Source organism: Phacochoerus africanus, chromosome X (genome assembly GCF_016906955.1).
Source record: "Phacochoerus africanus isolate WHEZ1 chromosome X, ROS_Pafr_v1, whole genome shotgun sequence".
Classification (NCBI taxonomy): domain Eukaryota; kingdom Metazoa; phylum Chordata; class Mammalia; order Artiodactyla; family Suidae; genus Phacochoerus; species Phacochoerus africanus.
Window position 1 is genome coordinate 49,156,632 of NC_062560.1, and position 26,946 is coordinate 49,183,577.

The 26,946-nt window shown below is 38.9% G+C and overlaps 1 protein-coding gene across 2 annotated transcripts in view; it reads right to left on the reverse strand.

Moving 5' to 3' along the window:
• Positions 1-26,946, reverse strand: part of FAM120C (family with sequence similarity 120C) — a 137,967-nt gene that overhangs the window by 62,058 nt on the left and 48,963 nt on the right. Inside the window, exon 10 of one of the 2 annotated variants that reach the window (XM_047764383.1) lies at positions 2,231-2,480. In XM_047764383.1, the coding sequence (XP_047620339.1) occupies positions 2,231-2,480 (250 nt within the window). Of the gene's footprint in view, positions 1-2,230; positions 2,481-24,827; positions 25,932-26,946 lie in introns of those variants that run through there. The other variant, XM_047764384.1, reaches the window with a different exon arrangement.

Consider the following 26,946-nt stretch of genomic DNA (forward strand, 5'->3'; position numbering starts at 1 on the left):
AGAATGGTCCACATACAGATGTATTTTTGATGTGTCATGGGAGAAGTTGAGTTCCACCTCCTTCTACTTCATCATTTTTTTTGGCCATGCCCACAGCATGTGGAATTTCACAGGCTAGAGATCAAAAACCTGCATCACAGGAATGATTCAAGCCACTGCAGTGACAACTCTGGATCCTTAACCTGTTGTGCCAACAAGAGAACTATATCTACTCCATCATCTTGATCGATCTCTTTATTGCTATTCTTTACCTGATGGGTCATACTTTAATTCTTCAAATATGGTTTCATTTAGTTCTTTGAATATATTTATAGGAGCTGATTAAAATTCTTTATTTACTATGTCCTATATCCATACCCTCTCAGAGACAGTTTCTATTGACTGCTTTTTGTCCTGTCTATGAGCCACACATTATTATTTCTTTGCAAGTCATAACTTTTTGACATTGGATAGTTGTGATAATATATTGCAGCAACTCTGGACTCCTTTCCAAAGCAGTGTAGTTGCTGCTTTTTTGTTAATTTGTTTAGTGATATGTCTGGACTAATTTTGGAAAGCCTGTCTCTCCTGCAATTTTTGTGCCAGTATCACGTCATTTTAGTGTAAATTTATGATACATTCTGGCTTTGTTGTTGTTTGAAGCAAGACTCCTCATGTTGTTCATTTGAAAATTTCCAAGCTATTCTTTTTTTTTTTTTTTGTCTTTTTGCTTTTTCTAGGGCCGCTCCCATGGCATATGGAGGTTCCCAGGCTAGGGGTCTAATTGGAGCTACAGCCGCTGGCCTACACCAGAGCCACAGCAACGCGGGATCCGAGCTGCGTCTGCGACCTACACCACAGCTCACGGCAACGCCGGATGGTTAACCCACTGAGCAAGGCCAGGGATCGAACCTGCAACCTCATGGTTCCTAGTCGGATTCGTTAACAACTGAGCCACAAAGGGAACTCACAAACTCTTCTTATTCATCTGCTTTTCCCAATGAACTTAAGAATTATCCTGTTAAGTCAACAAAAACTAGTTCTTATATATCAGGATACCACATGGTTAACTCAAACATTCTATTACAGCTGGAAATGAATCTGCTGCTTCTTAATATAACTGTTTCTCAGAAGAGTCTCCTCAATTTCATGTTTTATTTCTGGAAAACTGTTGAGATTGGAATGAAGCTGTGCTGGAAGTGGTAGGGCCTTTGTACATGCTGCTCTTCATTTAACAAGGCTGCATCCCATCCCTTAAGGCCTGACAGAGTTCCTCATCCTTTCTTCCTCAGTGGTGACATATGTATAAAGGTTCTGCCTTCCTCAAACTGTATCAAGTTTTCCTAACAGACTCTCCTTTCTCTAGGCCAACTGTCCAAGAGTTGCACCAGTGTCAGTTTTAGTTACAACTTCCCCAGCACTACTTTACTTTCATGAGAGGTATCTCTTACCTACAGTTAGTAGAAGCAATTGAAGAGTTAAAATTCCTAGTACTCAATTAGTCTATAGTTCAATGTTCCTACCCAGTCTTGACACTGATGGGCAATGCAGTATTTTTTTTTTCTTTTTGTCTTTTCCAGGGCTGCTCCTGCGGCATATGGAGGTTCCCAGGCTAGGGGTCTAATTGGAGCTGTAGCTGCCAGCCTACACCAGAGCCACAGCAACGCAGGATCCGAGCTGCATCTGTGACCTACACCACAGCTCACAGCAATGCTGGATCTTTAACCCACTGAGCAAGGCCAGGGATCGAACCCACAACCTCATGGTTCCTAGTTGGATTCATTAACTACTGAGCCACAACGGGAACTTTGGCAATGCAGTATTTTGGCTAAGTTTATTTTCATTTAAAATCAAATTTAACGAAATTTTATGTTAATTACATTTTCCACCATGTCTTTTAAAAAGTGTAGGAACTGGAAGTTGGAGAGACCTGGTTCAAACACTTGCACTACCCCTTATCAGTTATGTAACCTTTGCAAGTCATTTCTCTTTGCACCTTTGTTTCCTCTTCTATAAAAAACCCAAATATAAAACCAAAAATAAAAGAGGGCTCACACATGGCCTGATGATGACAGAGGATCATAAACTGAGGAGACTATCATAGGAATCAACTCCTATGGTTCTGAAGCCTAAAGTAAACATAAAAAAAACCTCCCTACCTCAAAACACCATAAAAAACCACTTGCTTAAAGGAAATACCCAAAAAAGTAAAAGAGAAATGAATGGACCACTTCTTGGTCCCAAAGCTTACCGGAGTACACAGCACATGAGCAGCAGATGGGTGGGGACGTTAGCTGGATTGAGCATACTGGGTGTATCTGACTTCATACAGGCCAGGAAAGCACGCATCCTTCTGTTCTTGTCCTCAACTGCTTTGCCTAGCCAGAGCTTCTTGAGGTTTGGGCAAGTCCATTCACGAAATGTCAGTGCAGACACCAGCTCAGGGGTTTGAGGTGACTTCCCTTTATAGGCAGACCATTCTTTAAGGATCACTGAAGGAACTGTAAAACAGAAATTGAGGAAAACAGGATCTAGAGAATCTCTGAGCATTTCTGACAAAAGCCATCACACTTCAACATCTAATTTTCTGTCAATATAATTTTTATTGTTAGTAGTAGTAAAAGCAGGAGTAGCAATTAGGTGCTTGGTATATGTTAAGTACTTTACATATAAATGTAAATCTTATTCTGCAGATCGAGCCTGAGACAGACGCATTATGACTATATTATCACAAAATGTGCTCATTTTGCAGATGAAAAAGTTCAATTGTCACACAGTTTTACTTTCACACAGCAGTACCCCGCTTATTCACAGGGGATATGTTCTAAGACCCCCACTGGATGCCTGAAACCATGGACAGTACCAAATCCTGTATATACTACATTTTGTCCTATACATACATATCTATGATCAAGTTTAATTTATAAATTAGGCATGACAATAACTAATAATAAAATACAATAATTTTAACAATATACTGTAATAAAAGTTATGTGAATGTGGTCTCTTTTTCTCTGTAAATATCTTATTGTACAAATTTAATGCCTTTTCCATCTTAACTAAGCAATTATCATGTACTGTGTCCATAACTTCTGCAGTTCAATATATGACAACAAAACTAGTACAAATCTCTTTTTTTCTTTGCAATTTCATAGATAAAAGACTTGCTCTTACTGTGGATCTTTTTGTCAGTATGGATCTCACCAACCTCAACATGTGATTTTTTTTACTTTTCTTCCCTTATTAAGTAGAGAACTTTTGCCTTTTCACTTGAAAGAAGCACTTTATGGCTTCTCTTTGCCATATCTGAATCGCAAGCATCACTATTCTTGGGCCTGGGGCCATTATTAAGTAAATAAGGGTTAGCTGAACACAGCATTGCAATACTAAAACAGTCAATCTGATAAACTCCATGGCTAAAAATGACTAATGGGCAGGATATGCTGGACAAAGGGATGATTCATGTTCTGGGTGGGAGGGAGCAGGACCACGTGAGATTTTACCACACCTACTCAAAAACTGTGCAATTTAAAATGTATGAATTGTTTACTTCTGGAATTTTTCATTTAATATTTTTGGATCATAGTTGACTGGAGGTTAACTGAAACTGTGGAAAGAGAAACTGAGGATAAGAGAGGACTAATGTACTTTAAATTCATTTTTAAAGTAGATGTACCAGAGTAGGCAAGGAAAGAAGCCCAAGGAAGAATTACATGAATATCTGGCTTCATAACAGACTATAGGTCACTCCAAAAGACTTAAAAGAATATTACAAAATTCTCAAAAAAACCCCCATCTTTTAGAGTTATCAAAGTGTAACAGACAAGGAAAACATGGCTTTTGTCCACATCTAGTATACCTTAGGCTTAAGCTATGTCCTTTTTAACTTAAGGCATGTACAATCAACTCTACTACCCAAGCTAGAAACCTGGGAGTCATCCTGGAGTCCTCACTGACCTTCACCTTCTACAGCTAGTTATTTCTAAGGTCCTGCTTATTCTACTGCCTTATCTGTCCCCTTTTCTTCATTACAACAAATATGGTCCAGATTCAACTGCCATCATCTTTCACCTGGTAAGAGTCTCCAGACTGTTGTCCCTGCCCTCGTCCTGTCGAATCCCCCTCACACCTATGTTTTACAACCACTAGAGTGCTCCTTTTAAAATATATTTTAAACAATTATAGATTCTCAGGGAGTTGCAAAGATAGTAGACAGAGGTCCTGTGTATCTTTTACCTAATTTTTACTTACTCATATCTAAAATGTTTATAATACACTATCAAAGGCTAGGAAATTGACATTGGTACAACTGTGTGTATAGTTCTGTCATGTGTAGATTCATGTAACCACCACTGCAATCAAGGTACAGAACCATACCATCACCACAAAGATTTCCCCCGTGCTATATTTTTATGGGCATACTCAATGCCCTCCAGCACGATTCTTAATCTCTGGCAACCATTAATCTGTTCTTTATCTCTACCATTTTGTCAATTTGAAAATTTATATAAGTTGAATCAGTATGCAACCTTTTGAGATTTTTTTTTATATTGCTCAGTTTTGAGGGTTCTTTATATATTTTAATACTAGTCTAGATACGTGGTACTTGTTCACCTATGGACTTCCAACTGATCCAGTACTATTTGTTAAAAAGACTCTCCTTTCTCCAATGAAGTGCTTCTGCCACTTTGTCAAAAATCAGTTGGCTTTACCTTGTGAGGCTATTTCTGGGTACCCTATTCTGTTCCATTGGTCTATGTGTCTATATCACTGCTAATACTACACAGACTTATTTACTGTAGATACATAATAAGTCTTGTAATCAAGCAGCGTGGCTGCTCCCAATTTATTATTCCTCCTCAAAACTATTTTAGCTATTTTTTAGTTCTATTGTTTTCCATATAAATATTAGAATAATCTTGTCTACATATACACAGAATCCTGCTGGGATTAGACAGTAATTTTTTTTAGCACTCAGTCTATAGGATTTTTTATTAAGCTATAGTTAATTTACAGTATTGTGTTAGTTTCAGGTGTATACCAAAGTGATTCATTTATAGTTATAAAACTATATATATAGTATGTGTGTATGTGTGTGTGTGTGTGTGTGTGTGTGTGTATATATCATTCTTTTTCAGGTTCTTCTCCATTATAGATTATTATAAGATATTGAGTAGAGTTCCCTGTACTCTTATTTTAAAAAAATTTATTATAGTTGATTTACGATGTTCTGTCAATTTCTTCTGTACAGCAAAGTGACCTAGACATACATACATATATATATATATATATATACACACACATTGTTTTTCTCACATTATTGTCCATCATGTTCCATCACAAGTCATTACATATAGTTCCCAGTGCTATACAGCAGGATCTCATCACTTATCCACTCAAATGCAACAGTTTGCCTTTACTAACCCCAAACTCCCAGTCCATCCCACTCCCTTCCCTCTTTGGCAACCACAAGTCTGTTCTCCATGTTCATGAATTTTTTTCTTTTCTGTGGATAGGTTCATTTGTGCCATATATTAGATTCCAGATATAAGTGATATCATATGGTATTTGTCTTTGTCTGACTTACTTCATTTAGTGTGAGAGTCTCTAGTTCCATCTATGTTGCTGCAAATGGCATTGTTTTGTTCTTTTTTATGGCTGAGTAGTATTCCATTGTGTATATATACAACATCTTCTTAATCCATTCATCTGTCAATGGACATTTAAATTGTTTTCATATCTTGGCTATGGTGAATAGTGCTATAATGAACATAGGGATGCACGTACCTTTTGTTTTTTGGGTTTTTTTTTGTCTTTTTAGGGCTGCACCCATGGCATATGGAGGTTCCCAGGCCAGGGGTCCAATCAGAGCTGTAGCCACCCGCCTACACCACAGCCACAGCAACATGCAATCTGAGCCGCATCTGCAACCTACACCACAGTTCATGGCAATGCCAGACCATTAACCCATTGAGCAAGGCCAGGGATCAAACCCACCTCCTTATGGATGCGAGTCAGGTTTGTTAATCAATGAGCCACGACAGGAACTCTGCATGTATCATTATGAATGAAAGTTTTGTCTGGATATATGCCCAGGAGTGGAATGGTGGGTCATATGGTAGTTCTATATTTAGTTTTCTGAGGTACATCCATACTGTTTTCCATAGTGGTTGTACCAATTTACATTCCCAACAACAGTGTAGGAGGGTTCCCTCTTCTCCACATCCTCTCCAGGATTTGTTATTTGTAAACTTAGTAATGATAGGCATAAATGAAGGGAAGTTCCTTTTTTATGGCTGACTAGTATTCCATTGTGTATATACAACATCTTCCTAATCCAATCATCTGTCAATGGACATTTGGGTTGTTTCCATGTCTTGGCTATTGTGAATAGTACAAACTATTTCTTTTGGAATGGATAAGCAATGAGATCCTGCTGTGTAGCACTGAGAACTATGTCTAGTCATTTATGATGGAGCATGATTATGCAAGAAAAAAGAATGTATACATGTATGTGTAACTGGGTCACCATGCTGTACAGTAGAAAAAAAATTGTATTGGGAAAATAACAATAAAAATTTTAATAAAAAAATGAAGGTAAAAAGATGCAACAGAGGTCTTGGAACTTCTAAAATGCCAACACCAGTAGACTGTGATAAGTTAGGTATATACAATGTAATACCTAGTAAATACACTGAAACAGCTTTACAAAGAGATACAGTCAAAACACTAAATGTAAAAATTGGATTTTCTAAAATATGTTCAGGTACTTCATAGGAAGGGAAGAATAAGAAAAGAGATATGAAAAACAGAGAAGAAACAGAAGCAAAAATAAAATGATAGACTTAAGACCTAACATGTCAATAATTACATTAAATGTATGTTGTCTAACTTCAATTAAATACAGACTGACAGACTGGATTAAAAAGACATGATTTAGGAGTCCCCACTCTGTTGCAGTGGGTTAAGAATCTGACTGCAATAGCTTGGGTCCCTGTACAGGTGCAGGTTTGATGCCTGGCCCAGTGCAGTGGGCTAAAGGATCCAGTGTTGCCACAGCTATAACTCAGATTCAGTCCCTGACCCAGGAACTCCCACATGGTTATAAAAAACCCCAAATGACAACAATAAAAAAAGAAATTAGAAAATGTCAATATATATATTAACATTTATATATACATTTTAACATTTATATGTATACAAATATAAACATTTAACATTTATAAATGTTAACTTTTTACAATTATATATATATATAAATGATATTAGTAGGCTGAAAGTTAAAGAATGGATAATAATATACCATGAAAACAATAATCAAAAGGTAGAAGGAGTGGCTATATTAATAGCATACTAAGTAGATGTAAGAGCAAAGAATTTGCCAGGGCCAGGGGCAGAAAAGGTTCATTACAAAATGCTAAAAGGGTCAATCTACCAAGAAGATATAGCAATCCTAAATGTGTGTCACCAAATAATTGAGCCACAAAGTACATGATGCAAAAACTGACAGAAATGAAATGAGAAATAGACAAACTCATAATGTTTTTGTTTTTTTGTTTTTTGTCCTTTTAGGGCCACACCAGCGGCATATGGATGCCCCCAGGCTAGGGGTCTAATTGGAGCTGTTACTGCTGGTCTACGCCAGAGCCAAAGCAATGCTAAATCCGAGCTGCGTCTGCAACCTACACCACAGCTCATGGCAACGCCAGATCCTTGACCCACTGAGCGAGGCCAGGGATCAAAGCCGCAACCTCATGGTTCCTATTCGGATTCGTTTCCACTGTGCCACGACAGGAACTCTCAAACTCACAATTATAATTAGAGATTTCGAACCCCCTCTCAATAATGGGTAGATCAACTATACAGAAAATTAGCAAGAATATAGAACTCAACAACACGATCAATGAACAGGATCTAATCAATTAGTATAGAACACACAAGAGCACAATACATGTTCTTTTCACATGCCCACAGAACTTGCCACGATAGATCATATGCTGGTCCATAAAATAAACCTTAATAAATTTAAAAGAAGTGAAATCTTACAGATTATACTTTCAGAACACCACAGAATCAAATAAGAAATTAACAACAGAAAGATAACAGGAAAATGTGTAAATACTTGGAAAATAACAGAAATTCTATATAATTAATGGGTCAAAGAAGTCTCAAGGAATAGAAATACATGGAACAAAATAAAAATACAAAACACTGAAATTTGTGAGATGAACTAAATAATTGCTGAGAAGGAAATTTATAGCACTAAAGGCTCACATTTAGAAAAGAGGAAAGTCTTTAACTGATCATCTAATAAGAGGAGAAAGCCAAACCTACAGCAAACCAAGGAAGAAAATAATAAGGATAAAATCAGAAATTAATGAAGTTGAAAAGAGAAAAATAGAGAAAAATCAATGAAATGAAAACCTTCTTCTTTGAAAAGAACAGTAAAATTGACAAAATCTAGCAAGACTGCAAGGAAAAGAGACAAAAGACATAAATTACTAATATCAAGAATAAGAGAGAATATCACAACAAAGCCTGTAGATATTAAAATAATTGTATGTGGATAATGTAAACAACCCTGCACACATAAATTTTTTATACCGATTTTAATTTTTTCCGTTATAGCTGATTTACAGTGTTCTGTCGATTTTCTACTGTACAGCATGGTGACCCAGTCAGACATACATGTATACATTCTTTTTTTCTCACATTCATGCTCCATCACAAGTGACCAGACATAGTTCCCAGTGCTATTCAGGAGGATCCCATTGCTTATCCATTCCAAACGCTATAGTTTGCATCTGTTAACCCCAAATTCCCAGTCCCTCCTACTCTCTCCCCCTCCCTCTTGGCAACCACAAATCTGTTCTCCAGGTCCATGATTTTCTTTACTGTGGAAAGGTTCATTTGTGCCCTATGATAGATTCCAGATATAAGTGATATCATATGGTATTTGTTTTTCTCTTTCTGACCTACTTCACTCAGTATGAGAGTCTCTAGTTCCATCCACGTTGCTGCAAATGACATTATTTTGTTCCTTTTTATAGGTGAGTAGTATTCCACTGTGTATATGTACAACATCTTCTTAATTCAATTGTCAGTTGATGGACATTTAGGATGTTTCCATGTCTTGCCTATTGTGAGTAGTGCTGCAATGAACATGTGGGTGCATGTATCTTTTTCAAGGGAAGTTTTGTCTGGGTATATGCCCAAGAGTGGGACTGCTGGGTCATGTGGTTGTTCTATGTATACTTTTCTAAGGTACCTCCATACTGTTTTCCATAGTGGCTGTACCAGTTTACATTCCCACCAACAGCCCACACACATAAATTTGACAACTTAGGCAAAATGGACCAATTTCTCGAAATATACATACTACCACATCACACCTAATATGAAATATATAATTTGATTAGCCCTATAAATTTTAATGAATCTGGCTCAATGGATAATAAGCAACGAGATCCTGCTGTATAGCACTGGGAAGTACATCTAGCCACTTTTGATGGAGCATGATAATGTGAGAAAAAGAATGTATACATGTATGTGTGACTGGGTCACCTTGCTGTACAGTAGAAAATTGACAGAACACTGTAAACCAGGTATAATTGAAAAATCAAAAATCATTTTAAAAAAATCCAAACAAACCTGGTTCAACTGGTTTCAATGGAGAATTCTACCAAATGTTTAACAAAGAATTGACATCATTTCTACACAATGCTTTCAGAAAATAGGTATAAACACTTCTGAACTCTTTCAATGGAGCCAGTATTACCTGGATACCAAAACTCCATAAAGACAGTATATAAAAACACTTAAAATTGATATTATTTATCAAGTTAAATATTAAAATTCTTAAAACATTAGTCAATATGGAGTTTCCTTGTGGTGCAGCAGGTTAAGGATCTGGCATTGTCACTGCAGTGGCTTGGGTTGCTGCCATGGCACAGGTTAGATCCCATCCACATGCTGCAGGTGTGGCCAAAAAAAAATTAGTCAATAGAATTCAGCAATTTGTAAAAAGAATTAGACACCATGGCCAACCAACTAGGGTTTATTCCATTGTTGCAAGGCTGGTTCAATATCTGAAAAAAAATCAATCAATATACTCTACCATATAAACAGGCTAAAGAAGAAAAATAATATGATCATTTCAGTGGATGCAGAAAAACATTTGATGAAATTTAACAAACATTCATGATTTTGGAAAAAACTCTGAAAACTAGCAATAGAAGCAAATTTCACCTTGATAAAGAATATTAACAAGAGGACAAGATGGCAGAGGAGTAGGGGGACACGCTCGCCCTCTCCCACAAACACAACAAAAAAAGCACATCTACAGAATAAATGACTCGCACAGAACAGCAACCAATCGCTGGCAGAGGAACCTAAACTCCAATAACGGCAAGAAGTTCGTGACATTACTGGGCAGAACGGGAGAAAAGAGGAGAGTGAGAGAAGGTGAATCCGAGCGGGACGGGCGCTCCCGAAAGGGAACTGCGGAGGAGAAAGGGATCCCGCACCCTGGAAAGTCACCAACCGGGGGAAAGATCAAACCAACTGGAGGAATCTCCAGATGCAGGGAAGAGTGTAGCAGTAAGTTGGAGTACAGAAAAGCCGATGAAGAACCGAACGGACCATCTGAACTACGGGCACAGTCACTAAAAATTGAGACGCCTGGGTGGGGGCTGGGCACCAAGTCCTCGCCTCCGAAGGTTAGTCCCCGAGAAAGGGCCTGGGGATGCCTGGGTGGAGGCTGGGCACCGAGACCTCGCCTCCGAAGGTTAGTCCCCAAGAAAGGGCCAGGGGACGCCTGGGTGGGGGCTGGGCACCGAGACCTCGGCTCCAGAGGTTAGTCCCCTGACTGGGGGGGCGGGGCGGAGCGGAAACTGCTTGGGAGGTCTAGAAACCATTTGACTGGGCAGAGACTGCCTGGGAGACTAGAAAACAAAGCTGTCGCAGAGGAAGGGACCAATACTCTAGGGGCGGGGAAGTGGAAAGCCACATCAGAGGGAACCTGGGAGAAGAGCCTGGTCTATGCCCATGCTGGGGAGGGGAGAGAAGAAGGGGTGGGTCCCCATAGAATACCCCCCACGCCACAGCAAGCTTATAGGCCCGCTAGCTAGCTGAAAGCTGTGCTTCCCAGTGCATTCCCTCCCCCCACCCCCGCCACCCCCTACACTCTCCGGAACCTGGGGCTGCCTGCCATCCAGGAGGGCTGGCCTCAACAATTGCCTGAAGCCTACCACTGCAGGGGCTGTCCCTGCACAGGCCTGCTTCCCCTTTGGAGGGGCTACACTTCCACAGAGTAGCACCAAACACCACCAGCCCCCGAGAAAAGGCCTGCAGCCCAGAAAAGCTAAAACAAGCCTAGCCAGGCTGTGAATAGATCTGCCTAATTCTCGGACGGTTTTTCTGAGTCAGGCTGCCCCTGGGAGGAGCCTCTTGGATTTCCAGCAGCCCTGCTACCCGCCCAAGCCCCCAGGGGGTCCCAAGCTCTAGAGAATCAGCTGCATAGGACTGCCAGCTCCAGGCAGGACCCCCTACAGCCCAGAAAAGCTGCAACAAGCCTGGCCGAGTCGGGAAAAGATCTCAGGCAGTTTTTCTGAGTCAGGCTGCCCTGGGGAGGAGCCTCTTGGGTTTCCAGAGGCCCTGCTACCCGCCCAAGCCCCCAGGGGGTGCCCCACTCCCACGGAATAGCTGCTCAGCACCACCAGCCCCCTGGAAGAGCCCCTGCAGCCCAGAAAAGCTGCAACAAGCTTGGCCACACTGTGAAAAGGTCTGCCTACTTTCTCAGGTCGTCCTTCTGAGTTGGGCTGCCCTAGGGAAGAGCCTCTTAGGTTCTCAGTGACCCAGACAGCTGCTCCAGCCCCCAGGGGGTGCTGCACTCCTGAGGAACAGCTGCCCAACACCGCCAACCCCCTGCAAGAACCCCACAGCCTAAAAACACCAGAGCAAGCTCTGCATGACCAAGTGAAATCTGCTACCATCGTGGTGTGGACCTCCCAGTCCTGTCTGCCCTCAGGAAGTCCTCCTTTGCTTCAAAGAAACACTGTTAGCCCCATCAACACTCCAGAAAAGCCACACTGCCTCAAAAAAGATTGACCAACAACGCCAGCCCTCAGGAAATCTTCCACGGCAGTGACAAGGCAAACACTGCCCGATCACGGAGAGTACAACTCCCTCAGGAGAAAGAAAACAACAAGCAAGATGAAGAAGCTGAGAAACCACCGCCAGTCAAACCAACAGGAGAACTCACCTAAAACAGTCCACAATGAAACAGATCTCTGCAGTCTGACAGACCTGGAGTTCAAAAGAGAAATAGTGAAAATACTGAAGGGATTAAGAGAAGATATGAACAGTAATGCAGATACCCTCAGAAAGGAACTAGAAAATATAAGGAGGAGCCAAGAAAAACGAGAACATTCATTTGCAGAGATGCAAACTGAACTAAGGGCAGTAAAAACCAGAATGAATAATGCAGAAGAACGAATCAGTGATATGGAAGCTAGAATAATGGAAATCACTCAATCCGGTCAACAGACAGAAAACCGAATCCAAAAACTGGAAAGCAATATAAGAGACCTATGGGATAATATAAAGTGGGCCAATCTACGCATAATAGGAATTCCAGAAGGAGTAGAAAAAGATAAGGGGATGGAAAATATATTTGAAGAAATTATCGCTGGAAACTTCCCAAATCTAAAGGATACTGGGTTCAAGATACAAGAAGCAGAGAGGGCCCCAAACAAACTGAACCAAACAGACCCACACCAAGACACATCATAACAAAAATGGCAAAAGTTAGTGATAAAGAGAGGATCCTAAAGGCAGCAAGAGAAAAACAGAATGTTACCTACAAGGGAACCCCCATAAGAATATCAGCTGATTTCTCTACAGAAACACTACAGGCCAGGAGGGAATGGCAAGAGATATTTAAAGTGCTAAAGGGAAAAAATATGCAACCTAGAATACTCTATCCAGCAAGAATATCATTTAAAATAGAAGGGGAAATAAAAATTTTTTCCAACAAACAAAAACTTAAAGAATACAGCAACACAAAACCCAGGTTAAAGGAAATATTGAAAGGGCTTCTCTAAACCAAAAAGAAAGGAAGGAAAGGGAAGAAAAAAGAAAAGAAAAAAAAAAAGAAGAAGAGGAAGAACTAGGACTGAGGAAACTGCAATCAGAGAGCAGTCACTCAAATAAGCCAGCATACAGATTTAATCATGAACATGCTTCAAACAAAATAAAATTAAAAAGAAAAAATAAAAAAGAGTCATCAAAACCATAAAATGTGGGCAAGGGATGGTAGGAAGTAAATAACCTTTTTGGTTTGTTTGTATGTATGTTTCTCTTCTTAATTTTAATATAGTAATGAAGTGTTTGAACTTACAGGACCATCAGGCTAAAACACACAATTATGGGAAGGGGTTAGCATACTTAAAAAACAGGGCAACCACAAGCCAAAACCAAATATTGCATTTGCAAAAAATGAAAAAAAAAAAAAACCACTCAAGCAGATAATAACAGGAGACCATCCAACCAAAAAAAAAAAAAAAAAAAGAAAGGAAGAATGGAGAACCATAGAATCAACTGGAACACGAGGTTCAAATGGCAATAAATAATCATCTATCAATTATCACCTTAAATGTCAATGGACTGAAGGCCCCAATCAAAAGACACAGAGTGGCTGAGTGGATAAAAAGGCAAAAACCTTCAATATGCTGCCTACAAGAAACTCACCTTAGGACAAAAGATACACATAGATTGAAAGTGAAAGGGTGGGGAAAAATATGTCACGCCAATAGACATGACAGAAAAGCAGGAGTCGCAACGCTCATATCAGACAAAATAGACTTTAAAACAAAAGACATAAAGAAAGACAAAGAAGGACACTACTTAATGATTAAGGGATCCATCCAAGGAGAGGATGTTACTATCGTCAACATATATGCCCCAAATACAGGAGCACCCAGATACATACAACAAATATTAACAGACATAAAGGGAGATATTGATGAAAATACAACCATAGTAGGAGACCTTAATACCCCCCTCACATCAATGGACAGATCCCCTAGACAGAAAACCAATAAAGCAACAGAGATCCTAAAGGAAACAATAGAAAAGTGAGACTTCATTGATATCTTCAGGACCCTACATCCAAAAAAAGCAGAATACACATTCTCCTCAAATGCTCATGGAACATTCTCAAGAATCGACCACATATTGGGACACAAAGCTAATCTCAATAAATTTAGGAGCATAGAAATTATCTCAAGTATCTTCTCTGACCACAATGCCATGAAGTTAGACACCAACCATGGGAAAAGGAAAGAGAAAAAACCTACTGCATGGAGACTAAACAACATGCTACTAAAAAACCAATGGGTCAATGAGGGAATCAAGAAGGAAATTAAAACCTACCTTGAAACAAATGATAATGAAGACACAACCGCTCAAAATCTATGGGATGCTGCGAAAGCAGTGCTCAGAGGGAAATTTATAGCAATACAGGCCTTTCTCAAAAAAGAAGAAAGATCCCAAATGGACAACTTAACCCTCCACCTAAACGAATTAGAAAAAGAAGAACAAAAAAGGCCTAAAGTCAGCAGAAGGAAGGAAATTATAAAGATCAAAGAAGAAATCAATAAAATAGAGCCTCAAAAAACAATAGAGAAAATTAATAAAACCAAGAGCTGGTTCTTTGAAAAGGTGAACAAAATTGACAAACCTCTGGCCAGAGTCACTAAAAAGAGGAGAGAAAGAACCCAAATAACCAAAATTATAAGTGAACAAGGAGAAATCACAACGGATACAGTAGAAATACAAAAACCCATAAGAGAATACTATGAACAACTATACGGCAACAAGTTGGACAATCTGGAAGAAATGGACAATTTTCTAGAATCTTACAGCCTGCCAAAACTGAATCAAGTAGAAACAGACCAACTGAACAGACCGATCACTAGAAATGAAATTGAAGAGGTCATAAAATCACTCCCGACAAATAAAAGTCCAGGACCAGATGGCTTCACAGGTGAATTCTATCAAACCTATAAAGAGGAATTGGTGCCCATCCTCCTTAAACTCTTTCAAAAGGTTGAAGAAGAAGGAATACTCCCAAAGACATTCTATAATGCCACCATCACCCTCATTCCAAAACCAGACAGAGATACCACCAAAAAAGAAAACTGTCGCCCAATATCATTGATGAATATAGATGCAAAAATTCTCAACAAAATCTTAGCCAACTGAATCCAACAACATACCAAAAAAATTAGACACCATGACCAGGTTGGGTTCATCCCAGGTTCACAAGGATGGTTCAACATATGCAAATCAATCAGCATCATACACCACATTAACAAAAAAAAAGTCAAAAATCATATGATCATCTCAATAGACGCAGAAAAAGCATTTGACAAAGTCCAACATCCATTCATGATCAAGACCCTCGCCAAAGTGGGTATAGAGGGAACATTCCTGAATATAATCAAAGCCATTTATGAGAAACCCACAGCAAATATCATCCTCAATGGGGAAAAACTGAAAGCCTTCTCACTCAAATCTGGAGCAAGACAGGGATGCCCACTCTCACCACTGCTCTTCAACATCGTGTTGGAAGTCCTAGCCACAGCAATTAGACAAACAAAAGAAATAAAAGGCATCCATGTAGGAAGAGAAGAGATCAAACTGTCACTGTATGCAGATGACATGATACTATACATAGAAAACCCGAAGGACTCAACCCCAAAACTCCTTGAACTGATTAATAAATTCAGCAAAGTAGCAGGATATAAGATTAACATTCAGAAGTCAGTAGCGTTTCTGTATACCAGCAATGAAATATTAGAAAAGGAATACAAAAATACAATACCTTTTAAAATTGCACCTCAAAAAATCAAATACCTCGGAATACACCTGACCAAGGAGGGAAAGGACCTATATGCCGAGAACTATAAAACTTTAATCAAAGAAATCAAAGATGTAAAGAAATGGAAAGAGATTTCATGTTCCTGGATTGGGAAAATCAATATTGTAAAAATGGCCATACTACCCAAAGCAATCTACAGATTCAATGCAATCCCTATCCAATTACCCAGGACATTTTTCACAGAACTAGAACAAACAATCCAAAAACTTATATGGAACCACAAAAGACCCAGAATCGCCAAAGCAATCCTGAGAAACAAAAACCAAGCAGGAGGCATCACTCTCCCAGACTTCAAGAAATACTACAAAGCCACAGTCATCAAAACAGTGTGGTACTGGTATCAAAACAGAGAGACAGCCAATGGAACAGAAGAGAGAACCTGGAAATAAACCCTGACACCTATGGACAATTAATCTTTGACAAGGGAGGCAAGAACATAAAATGGGAAAAAGAAAGTCTATTCAGCAAGCATTGCTGGGAAACCTGGACAGCTGCATGCAAAGCAATGAGACTAGAACACACCCTCATACCATGCACCAAAAGAAACTCCAAATGGCTGAAAGACTTAAATATACGACAGGACACCATCAAACTCCTAGAAGCAAACATAGGCAAAACACTCTCTGACATCAACATCATGAATATGTTCTCAGGTCAGTCTCCCAAAGCAATCGAAGTTAGAGCAAAAATAAACCCATGGGACCTCATCAAACTGAAAAGCTTTTGCACAGCCAAGGAAACCCAAAAGAAAACAAAAAGACAACTTACAGAATGGGAGAAAATAGTTTCAAATGATGCAACCGACAAGGGCTTAATCTCTAGAATATATAAGCAACTTATACAACTCAACAGCAAAAAAGCCAATCAATCAATGGAAAAATGGGCAAAAGACCTGAATAGACATTTCTCCAAAGAAGATATACACATGGCCAACAAACACATGAAAAATGCTCAACATCACTGATTATAAGAGAAATGCAAATCAAAACTACCATGAGATATCACCTCACACCAGTCAGAATGGCCATCATTAATAAGTCCACAAATAACAAGGGCTGGAGGGGCTGTGGAGAAAAGGGAACCCTCCTGCACTGCTGGTGGGAATGTAAACTGATACAGCCACTATGGAGAACCGTTTGGAGATACCTTAGAACTCTATCCATAGAACTTCCACATGACCCCGCAATCCCACTCTTGGGCATCTATCCGGACAAAACTCGACTTAAAAGAGACACATGCACCCGCATGTTCATTGCAGCACTATTCACAATAGCCAGGACATGGCAACAACCCAAATGTCCATCGGCAGAGGATTGGATTCGGAAGATGTGGTATACATACACAATGGAATACTGCTCAGCCATAAAAAAGAATGACATAATGCCATTTGCAGCAACATGGATGGAACTAGAGAATCTCATACTGAGTGAAATGAGCCAGAAAGACAAAGACAAATACCGTGTGATATCACTCATAACTGGAATCTAATATCCAGCACAAATGAACATCTCCTCAGAAAAGAAAATCATGGACTTGGAGAAGAGACTTTTGGCTGCCTGATGGGAGGCGGAGGGAGTGGGAGGGATCGGGAGCTTGGGCTTATCAGACACAACTAAGAATAGATTTACAAGGAGATCCTGCTGAATAGCATTGAGAACTTTGTCTAGATACTCATGTTGCAACAGAAGAAAGGGTGGGGGAAAAAATGTAATTGTAATGTATACATGTAAGGATAACCTGACCCCCTTGTTGTACAGTGCGAAAAAAAAAAAAAAGAACATTAACAAAATACCTCCTGCTAACACTGCACTTAATGGTGAAAGACTGAATCTTTTTTCTCTTAAAATCAGAAATGAGGCTAGGATGTCTAGGCAGTGTAGGAAGGCACGAAAATAAAACAGAAGGCATACAGATCAGAAGGAAGAAACAAACTTGATCCTAATTGCAGATGACATACATTCCATGCAGAAAATTACAAGAATTGTAAAACAAAACTCCTAGAAACGGTGAGCTAAAGACTAGGATACAAAATTTAAACAGAAATTAATTATATTTCATTTTTTATTGATATATAATAGACTTACAGTGTTATATTAGTTTCAACAGAGTGACTTGATATTTTTTTACATTACAAAATGACCACTATGATAAGTCCAGTTACCAAAATCTGTCACAGTACAAAGGTATTCCTATATTATTGACTATATTCCATATGCTGTATACTAGATTCCCATGACTTATTATTTTTTTTCATTTATTTTTTTTGTTGTTTGCTTTTTGAGGGCTGCACCCTTGGCATATGTAAGTTCCCAGGCCAGGGGTCAAATCAGCGATATAGTTGCTGGCCTACACCACCGCCACAGCAACACCAGATCCGAGCAGCATCTGTGACCTATACCACAGCTCAGGGCAACGCCAGATCCTTAACCCACTGAGCAAGGCCAGGATTGAACCCACATCCTCATGGATAGTAGTCGGATTCGTTTCCACTGAGCCACGACAGGAACTCCCATGACTTATTTATTTTATAACTGGAAGTTTGTACCTCTTAATCTCCCTCACCTATTTCACTCATCCCCACACACTCCTCCCTCTGGCAACCACTTGTTTGTTCTCTGTATGGTGAACTTCTTTCTGGTTTGTTATACTCACTCATTTATTATCTATTTTCCACATATAACTGAAATCATACAGTAATTGTCTTTGTCTGCCTTATTTCACTTAGCATAACGCCTTCTAGGTCCATCCACATTGTCGCAAATAGTAAGATTTCATTCCATTTTATGGCTAACATTCCATTGTATGTATATGTATGTATATATATGAATATATATAATTTCTTTCTCCATTTATCTGTCAATGAACACATGTATTTTCTATATCTTGGCTATTGTAAAAATGCTGCAGTGTACATAGGGAGGCGTTTATCTCTTCAAATTAATGTTCTTGATTTCTCAGATAAATATTCAAATGTGGAATTGCTGGTATCACAAGTTGGTTCTCCTTTTAATTTTTTGAAGAATCACCGAACTGTTTTCCATACTGGCTGCACCAATTTACATTCCCACCAACAATGCACAAGGGTTCCCTTTTCCCCACATCCTTGCCACTATCTGTTATTTATTGTCTTTTTGATACTAGGCATCCTGAAAGGTGTGGGGTGATATCTCATTGTGGTTTTGATTTATATTTCCCTGATGATTAGTGATGTTGAGCATTTTTTCACATGCCTGTTGACCACCTGTGTGTCTTCTTTGGAAGAGTGTCTATTCGGATCCTTTATTTACTTAGTTTGTATTTGACATGGATTGTGTGAGTTCTTTGCGTATTTTGGACATTAACCCATTATTTGATATATCATTTGCAAATATCTTCTCTGATTCAGTAGGCAGCCTTCTTATTTTGTTGATAGTATCATACATGGTGCAAAGAGATTTTAGTTTGAGGCATTCCAATGTTTGATTGTTTGTTTGTTTATATTGGCCATGCTCGTGGCATGAGGAAGTTCCCAGGCCAGGAATTGAACCCGCACCACAGCAGTGACAATGCCAGATCCTTAACCAGCTAGGCCACCAGGGAACTCTCCCATTTGTTTATTTTTGCTTTTGTTTTCCTTGCCAGAGGAGACATACCAAAAAATATATTGCTAAGACTGATGTCAAAGAGCATACTACGTAGGTTTTCATTGAGAAGTTTTACAGTTTCAAGTCTTACATTTAACTCTTTAATCCTTTGCATGTAGCTATCCAATTTACTGAACAGCATTTATTGAAGAAGCTGTCTTTTCCCTGTTACATATTCTTGCCTCCTTTCTCATAGATAAATTACCGATATAAGTGTGGGTTCATTTATGGGCTATTGATCTATATATCTGTTTTTGTGCCAGTAGCATACTACTTTGATTACTGTATATTTGTAGTACAGTTTGAAATTAAGGACTGTTTTGTTCTTATTTTAACTATTGATGTTGTATTATTCTCAGCCATACAGCAAGGTGATTCAGTTATACATATATATTGTTTTGTAGATTACTTTCCATTATAGGTTACTATAAGATATTGAATATAGTTCACTGTGGTATTCAGTAGGACCTTGTTGTTCACCTATTTTATTTATAGTAGTGCATATCTGTTAATCTCAAACTCTTTTTTTTTAATTTTTATTTTTTTCTTTTTAGAGCCACACCCATGGCATATGGAGATTCGCAGGACAGGGGTCGAATCAGACCTACAGCTGCTGGCCTGTGCCACAGCCTCAGCCACAGCAACAAACACATCTGCAAACTATACCACAGCTCACGGCAACACCAGATCCTTAACCCACTGAATGAGGCCTGGGATCAAGCCCACAACCTCATGATTCCTAGTTGGATTCGTTTCTGCTGCGCCACAATGGGAACTCCATGTTTATCACAAACTCTTAATTTATCCCCCTCCCTTTCCCCTTTGGTAACCCTAAGTTTGTTTTCTATGTCTGTGAGTCTGTTTCTGTTTTACAAATAAGTTCATTTCTATAAACTTTTGATTCCACATATAAGTGATATCATATGATATTTGTCTTTTTCTGACTTACAAAGATTATGATAATCTCAAGTCCATTCATGTTGCTGAAAATGACATTATTTCATTCTTCTTTGTGGCCAAGTAACATTCCATTATATATATAAATATATATACACCGTATCTCCTTTATCCATTCATCTGTTGACAGAGATTTAGGCTGCTTCCACATCTTAGCTATTGCGAATAGTGCTGCTATGAATTTTGCTGTGCATTTATGTATTTTTTTCAATTAGAATCATCATCTTTTCTGGATATATACCCAGGAGTGGGATTGCTGCATATGGTAGCTCTGTTTTAGTTTTTAAAAGGAAACTCCAGTTGTTCCCCATGTTCTTCTGTTTTTAAGATTGTTTTGGCTATTTGGGGGTCTTTTGTGTTTTCATATACATTTTAGGATTGTTTATTATATCTCTGTGAAAAAAAATACTACTGTTATTTTGATAGAGATTGCATTAAATCTGGAAATTGCCTTATGATCTGTTTAACAATATTTCTTCCATTCCATGAGCACCATATAGCTTTTTGTTTGTGTCATCTTAAATTTTTTCATCAAAGTCTTGTAATTTCCCGAGTATGGGTTTTTAGCACCTGGGTTAGATTTATCCCAAGGTATTTTGGCCTTTTTAATTCAATTGTTGGGAGGTTTTTTTTTTTTATCACTGATTCAATTTCATTACTGGTAACTGGTCTATTCATGTTTTCTATTTCTTCCTGATTCAGTCTTGGGAGATTGTACATTTTTTAGGAATTTGTACATTTCTTCTAGGCTGTCCAATTTATTGGTGCATAATTTTCTACAGGAATCTCTTATGATCCTTTGCATTTCTGTGGTGTTGGTTGTAACCTCTCCTTTCTCATTTCTGATTTTATTGATTTAGACCCTCCCTTTTTTCTTGATGAGTCTGGCTAAAGGTTTACTAATTTTATCATTTCAAAGAACAAGGTCTTAGTTTCACTCATCTTTTCCATTTTTAAAATTCTCCATGGCATTTATTTCTGTTCTGACCTTTACAATTGCTTTCCTTCTACTAACTTTGGGTTTTATCTGTTCTTCTTTCTCTAGTTGCTTTTACTAACTTTAGGTTTTATCTGTTCTTCTATCTCTAGTCACTTTAGGTAAAAAGTTAGGGTTTTTTTTGAGTTTTCTTATTTCCTGAGGTAGGAATGCATCACTATAAACTTTCCTCTTTGAACTGCTTTTGCTGCATCCCACCAAACAATGATTCTGGATCATTGTTTCTATTTGGATTTGTCTCCAGGTATTATTTGATTTTCTTTTGAATTCTTCAGGGACCCACTGGTTGTTTAGCAGCATATTGTTTAGCCTCCATATGTTGGGGGGTTGTGTAGGGTTTTCTTCTTTTAGTTGATTTCTAGTTTCATATCATTCTGATTGGAAAAGACATTTGATATGATTTCGATCTTCTTAAACTTGCTGTGATTTGTTTTGTGGCTCAGCATGTGATCTATTATAGAGAATGTTCCATGTGCACTGGAAAAAATTTGCATTCTGCTGCTAAGGGATGGAACTCCTATATATGTACTAAGTCCATTTGGATTAATGTGTCAATTAAGGCCAGTGTTTCATTGATTTTCTGTCTGGGTGATCCATTCATTGATGTAAGTGGGGTGTTAAGTCCCCTAATATTATTGTGTTAATATCAATTTCTCCCTTTATGTCTTTAATATTTGCTTGTGTATTTAGTTGCTCCTATGTTGGCTGCATATATATTTATAATTTCTGCATCTTCTTGGATTGATCCTTTTATCATTATGTGATGTCCTTTTTTGTCTCTTGTCTTGCAGCTGGTGTTGGTAGGCTAACTGGTGGGGCTGGGGCCCAGGAGATCCAGGGCCTGATGTCTACCCACTGGTGGATGAGGCCAGGTCCCAGTGTTTTTGAGTTGGCGTTGGCATGCAGGTGAATGGCCCTGGGTCCTGGGGTGGCTGGGAGCTCAGTACAGCAGCTAGCCTACTGGAGGGTGGGTCCATGTCCCTGCCCAGCTAGGTGCCAGGCTTGGAATGTCCCAGGACTGGTACTGATTGGTTTATGGGTGTGGTCAGGTCTGGGCACTAATAAGCTAAAGGGAAGTTCCAGGACCAATATCCCCATGGTATGATGAGCTGCCAGAAATAGCTGGTGCCAGCTTCTACAGCTCCAGGGTGGGTTTCAATTGCCCCTTGTCTCTCTGGGAGGCTCTCCAAGTCAGCACTTGCTCGGACTCAGTCTCCTTTCAAATTACTGTGTTGGCTCTGGGTCTTGGAGCATGTGAGACTTTGTGAATATCCTTTAAAAGTGGAGCCTCTATATTGCTCAGTCCTCTGGCTCTCCCATAAGTAAGCTCCACTGGTCTTCAAAGCCAAATGTTCTGGGGGCTCATTTTCCTGGTGCAGGACTCCAGGGCTGGCAAGCCCAATGCAGGGTTCAAACCTCTCACTCCTTGGGGACAGCCTCTGAAATCATAATTATCCTCCCATTTGTGGGTCAACCACCCAGGAGTACAAGTCTTGACTATACTATAACTCCACCCTTCCTAAACTCTCTTATTGTGATTCCTTCTTTATATCTTTAACTTTTGAACTTTTCTGCTAGTCTTCAGGTCTCTCATGGATGGTTGATCTCTAAATATTTACAATTTTTTGTGCCAGTGGGAGGAAGTGAGCTCTGGGTCGTCCTACTCCACCATCTTGGTCCTTTCTTTTGACCCTTGAAAATGTTGTGGCAGAAGGAACTCTATGATTAAAAAAAACATCAGCTTTTATTTGTATTATTTTCCTCTATAGGTAAAGCATCATTTTCTCTCTGGCTGCTTTCAAGAATTTTTCTGCCTTTAGACCAACAAGGGCTTAATTTTTAAAATATACAAATAGCTCATGCAGCTCAATATCAAAAAAACAAACAACCCAATCAAAAAATGGGCAGAAGACCTAAATAGACATTTCCTTGAAGAAGACATACAGATGCCCAACAGGCACATGAAAAGATACTCAACATCTTTTAGAAAAATGTAAATCAAAGCTACAATGAGGTATCACCTAATACTATTCCGACAATAGTTGGAATAGCTATCATCAAAAAGTCTACAAAGAGGAGTTCCCGTTGTGGCTCAGTGGTAACAAACCCAACTAGTGTCCATGAGGATGCGGGCTCCATCCCTGGCCCTGCTGAGTGGGTTAAGGATCCAGTGTTGCCATGAGCTGCAGTGTAGGTCGCAGATGTGGCTCATATCCTGCATTGCTGTGGCTGTGGCATAAGCCAGAGGCTGCGGCTCCAATTCAACCCCTAGCCTGGGAACTTCCATATCTCATGGATGTGGCCCTAAAAAGACAAAAAAAAAAAAAAAACCAGTCTACAGATAATAAATGCTGGAGAGGGTGTGAAGAAAAGGGAACTCTCCTACACTGTTGGTGGGAATGTAAATCGGCGCAGTCACTATAGAAAACAGTATGGAGGTTCCTTAAAAAACTAAAAATAGAGCTACCATATGATCCTACAATCCTACTCCTGAGTATATATCTGGAAAAGATTAAAACTCTTATTCAAAAAGATATGTATGCCCCAATGGTCATAGCAGCACTATTCACAACAGCCAAGACATAGAAGCAATCTAAATGTCTATCAACAGAGGAATGTATAAAGATGAGGTACATATACACAATGGAATATTACTTGGCTATAATAAACAATGAAATAATGTTATCTGCAGCAACATGAATGGACTTAAGAGATTATCACAGTAAGTGAAGTAAGCCAGATAGATAAAAACGAGTATCACATCATATCACTTATATGTGGAATCTAAAAAAATTATACAAATGAACTTATTTATAAAACACAGACTTTGAAAACAAAATTATGGTTACCAAGGGGAAAGGGGGGATAAATCAGGAATTTTGGATTAACAGATACACACTATATATAAAAAAGATAGCCAACAAGGACCTACTATATAGCACAGGGAACTATATTCAATATCTTGTAATAATCTATAATGGAAAATAATCTAAAAGAGAATATATATGTATGCATGTATATACATACATATACGTATGTATGTATAACTGAATCACTTTGCTATATACCTGAAACTAGCATACATTGTAAATGAAGTATACTTCAATTAAAAAAAGTTTTCTGAGCGTTTCCAGTCTGGCTCAGCATGTTAAAAACGCAACATAGTGAGTGTCCTTGAGGATGTGGGTTCAATTCCTGGTCTCTCTCGGTGGGTTAAGGATCTGGTGTTTCCACAAGCTGCTGCCTAGGTCGCAGATGTAGCTCAGACCTGGTGTTGGTGAGGCTGTGGCATAGGCCAGCAGCTTCAGTTCTAATTTGACCCCTAGCCTGGGAACTTCCATATGCCACAGGTTCAGGAGTAAAAATAAAATGAAATAAATAAATAAATAATTTTTTGTCTTTAGCTTTTAAAGGTTTGACTGTAATGTATCTTGGCACGGATTTCTTTGAGTTTATACTGTTTATATTCACTCAGTTTCTTGAATCTGTAGGCTTATGTTTTTTCCAAATTTGGGAATATTTCAGTTATATCTTTGAGCACTTTTGCAGCCCTACCCTCTATCTCCCTCTCTTTCTGAGACTCTTATTGACACAAATATTAGAGCTTTTGTTATAGTTCCACTTATCCCTGGTCATTTTTTCAGACTATTTTCTCTGTGCTATCCAGATTAGATAATTTCTATTATCCTTTCTCCACATTCACTGATTATTTTCTGTTGTTTCAATCTGCAGTTTAACCCATCTACTGAGTATTTTATTTCACTTATTTTATTTTTTGGTTCTTAATTTCCATTTGTTCTTCTTTATATATTATATCTCTTTGCTAAGACTTCTATTTTTAATTTGTACCAAGAATGTTCAGAATTATTTGTCAAAGCATTTCAATGATGACTGCTTTGTAATCCTTGTCAGGTAATTCAATCATTTTTCTTATCAATGCTATCATCTGTAGATTTTCTTTCCTCAGTCCATTTACCATCTCAGTTAAAATCTTTCTGGGTCTTGGTGTAATGAAGCAATGCCAAGTAATTATGTTGCAAGCCACATGGGAAGTCCCTTGGTGTAATGAAGGATTTTTAATTTAAATCTTGATATTTTGAGTATTGTTTTAAGAGGCTCTGGGTCTTATTTAAATTTTATGTTTTAGCAGTTCTTTTATGACACCACTCTCATGGGTGAAGGAGAATGTATCTCATTACTGTCAAGTGGGAGTAGAAGTCCTGCTCCCCACCTGGCTTTGTCTGACACCTCCAAAGCAGGAGCAGGTGGCACACCTTGTTATAGTCTGGCAAGCGTAAAGTCTAGATTCTTCATTTGGCCTTTGCTGGTGGGGATAGGAGTGGGCTACAGTTTTTCTCTAGTGTTGAGAGCAGGCTTTTCTTGGTCTGTACATGTTGGTGTTTCTGGGCTGCCAGCTTGTCCTGAACCCAGTCTGGGATATATAAATATAAATATAAATATAAATATAAATATAAATATAAATATAAATATAAATATATATATATATATATATATATATATATATATATATATATTATCTGCCCATAGCATGTAGAAGTTCCCTGGCCTGGAATCAAACCCATGCCACAGCAGCCACCCAAACTGCTGCAGTGACAACGCTGGATTTTTTTTTTTTTTTTTTGGTCTTCTTGCTATTTCTCGGGCCGCTCCCATAGCATATGGAGGTTCCCAGGCTAGGGGTCCAATCGGAGCTGTAGCCACCGGCCTATGCTAGAGCCACAGCAACACGGGATCCAAGCCGTGTCTGCAACCTACATGACAGCTCACGGCAACGCTGGACCCTTAACCCACTGAGCAAGGCCAGGGACCAAACCCGCAACCTCATGGTTCCTAGTCGGATTCGTTAACCACTGCGCCACAACAGGAACTCCCCAGTCTGGAATATATTAAGGCACAAAGAAAGCCCAGGGAACTTACTATTGCATCATTCCTTGGATCCCAAGGTCCTTAGCCAGACTGTTACCTTCTCTTCACATTATAGAGTATATTGGGCTTGTCTGATATAACATCCTATGCTTTTACTTTTATTTAGCAGGAAGAATACGGAAAATTACAGCTACTCCATCTTTCCAGAAGCAGAAATCCAGCTTTTTTTTTTTTTTTTTTTTTTTAGTGCTATACCTACAGGACATGGAAGTTCCCACTCTGACAGGTGGTTCCTTTGAACACACTAATTTGACCATATCACTCTGCAGCTTAAAACATCTCAATGGCTCCAACCACTTACATGATCAGATTCCAAAGCAAAAACCTCACTGAGGAGGAGAGTTTGCATCAGGTACACCTCTATATTCCCAAAGCCCAGCATGGTTCTTATAAGTAGTGATCACCCTGAATGCTTAATGATTAAAGAATTGGGGCTTAAGTTAATGCATTTCCCACACCGATATGTATTCTTGTGTATTATGTACTTTCTCAAAGACTGT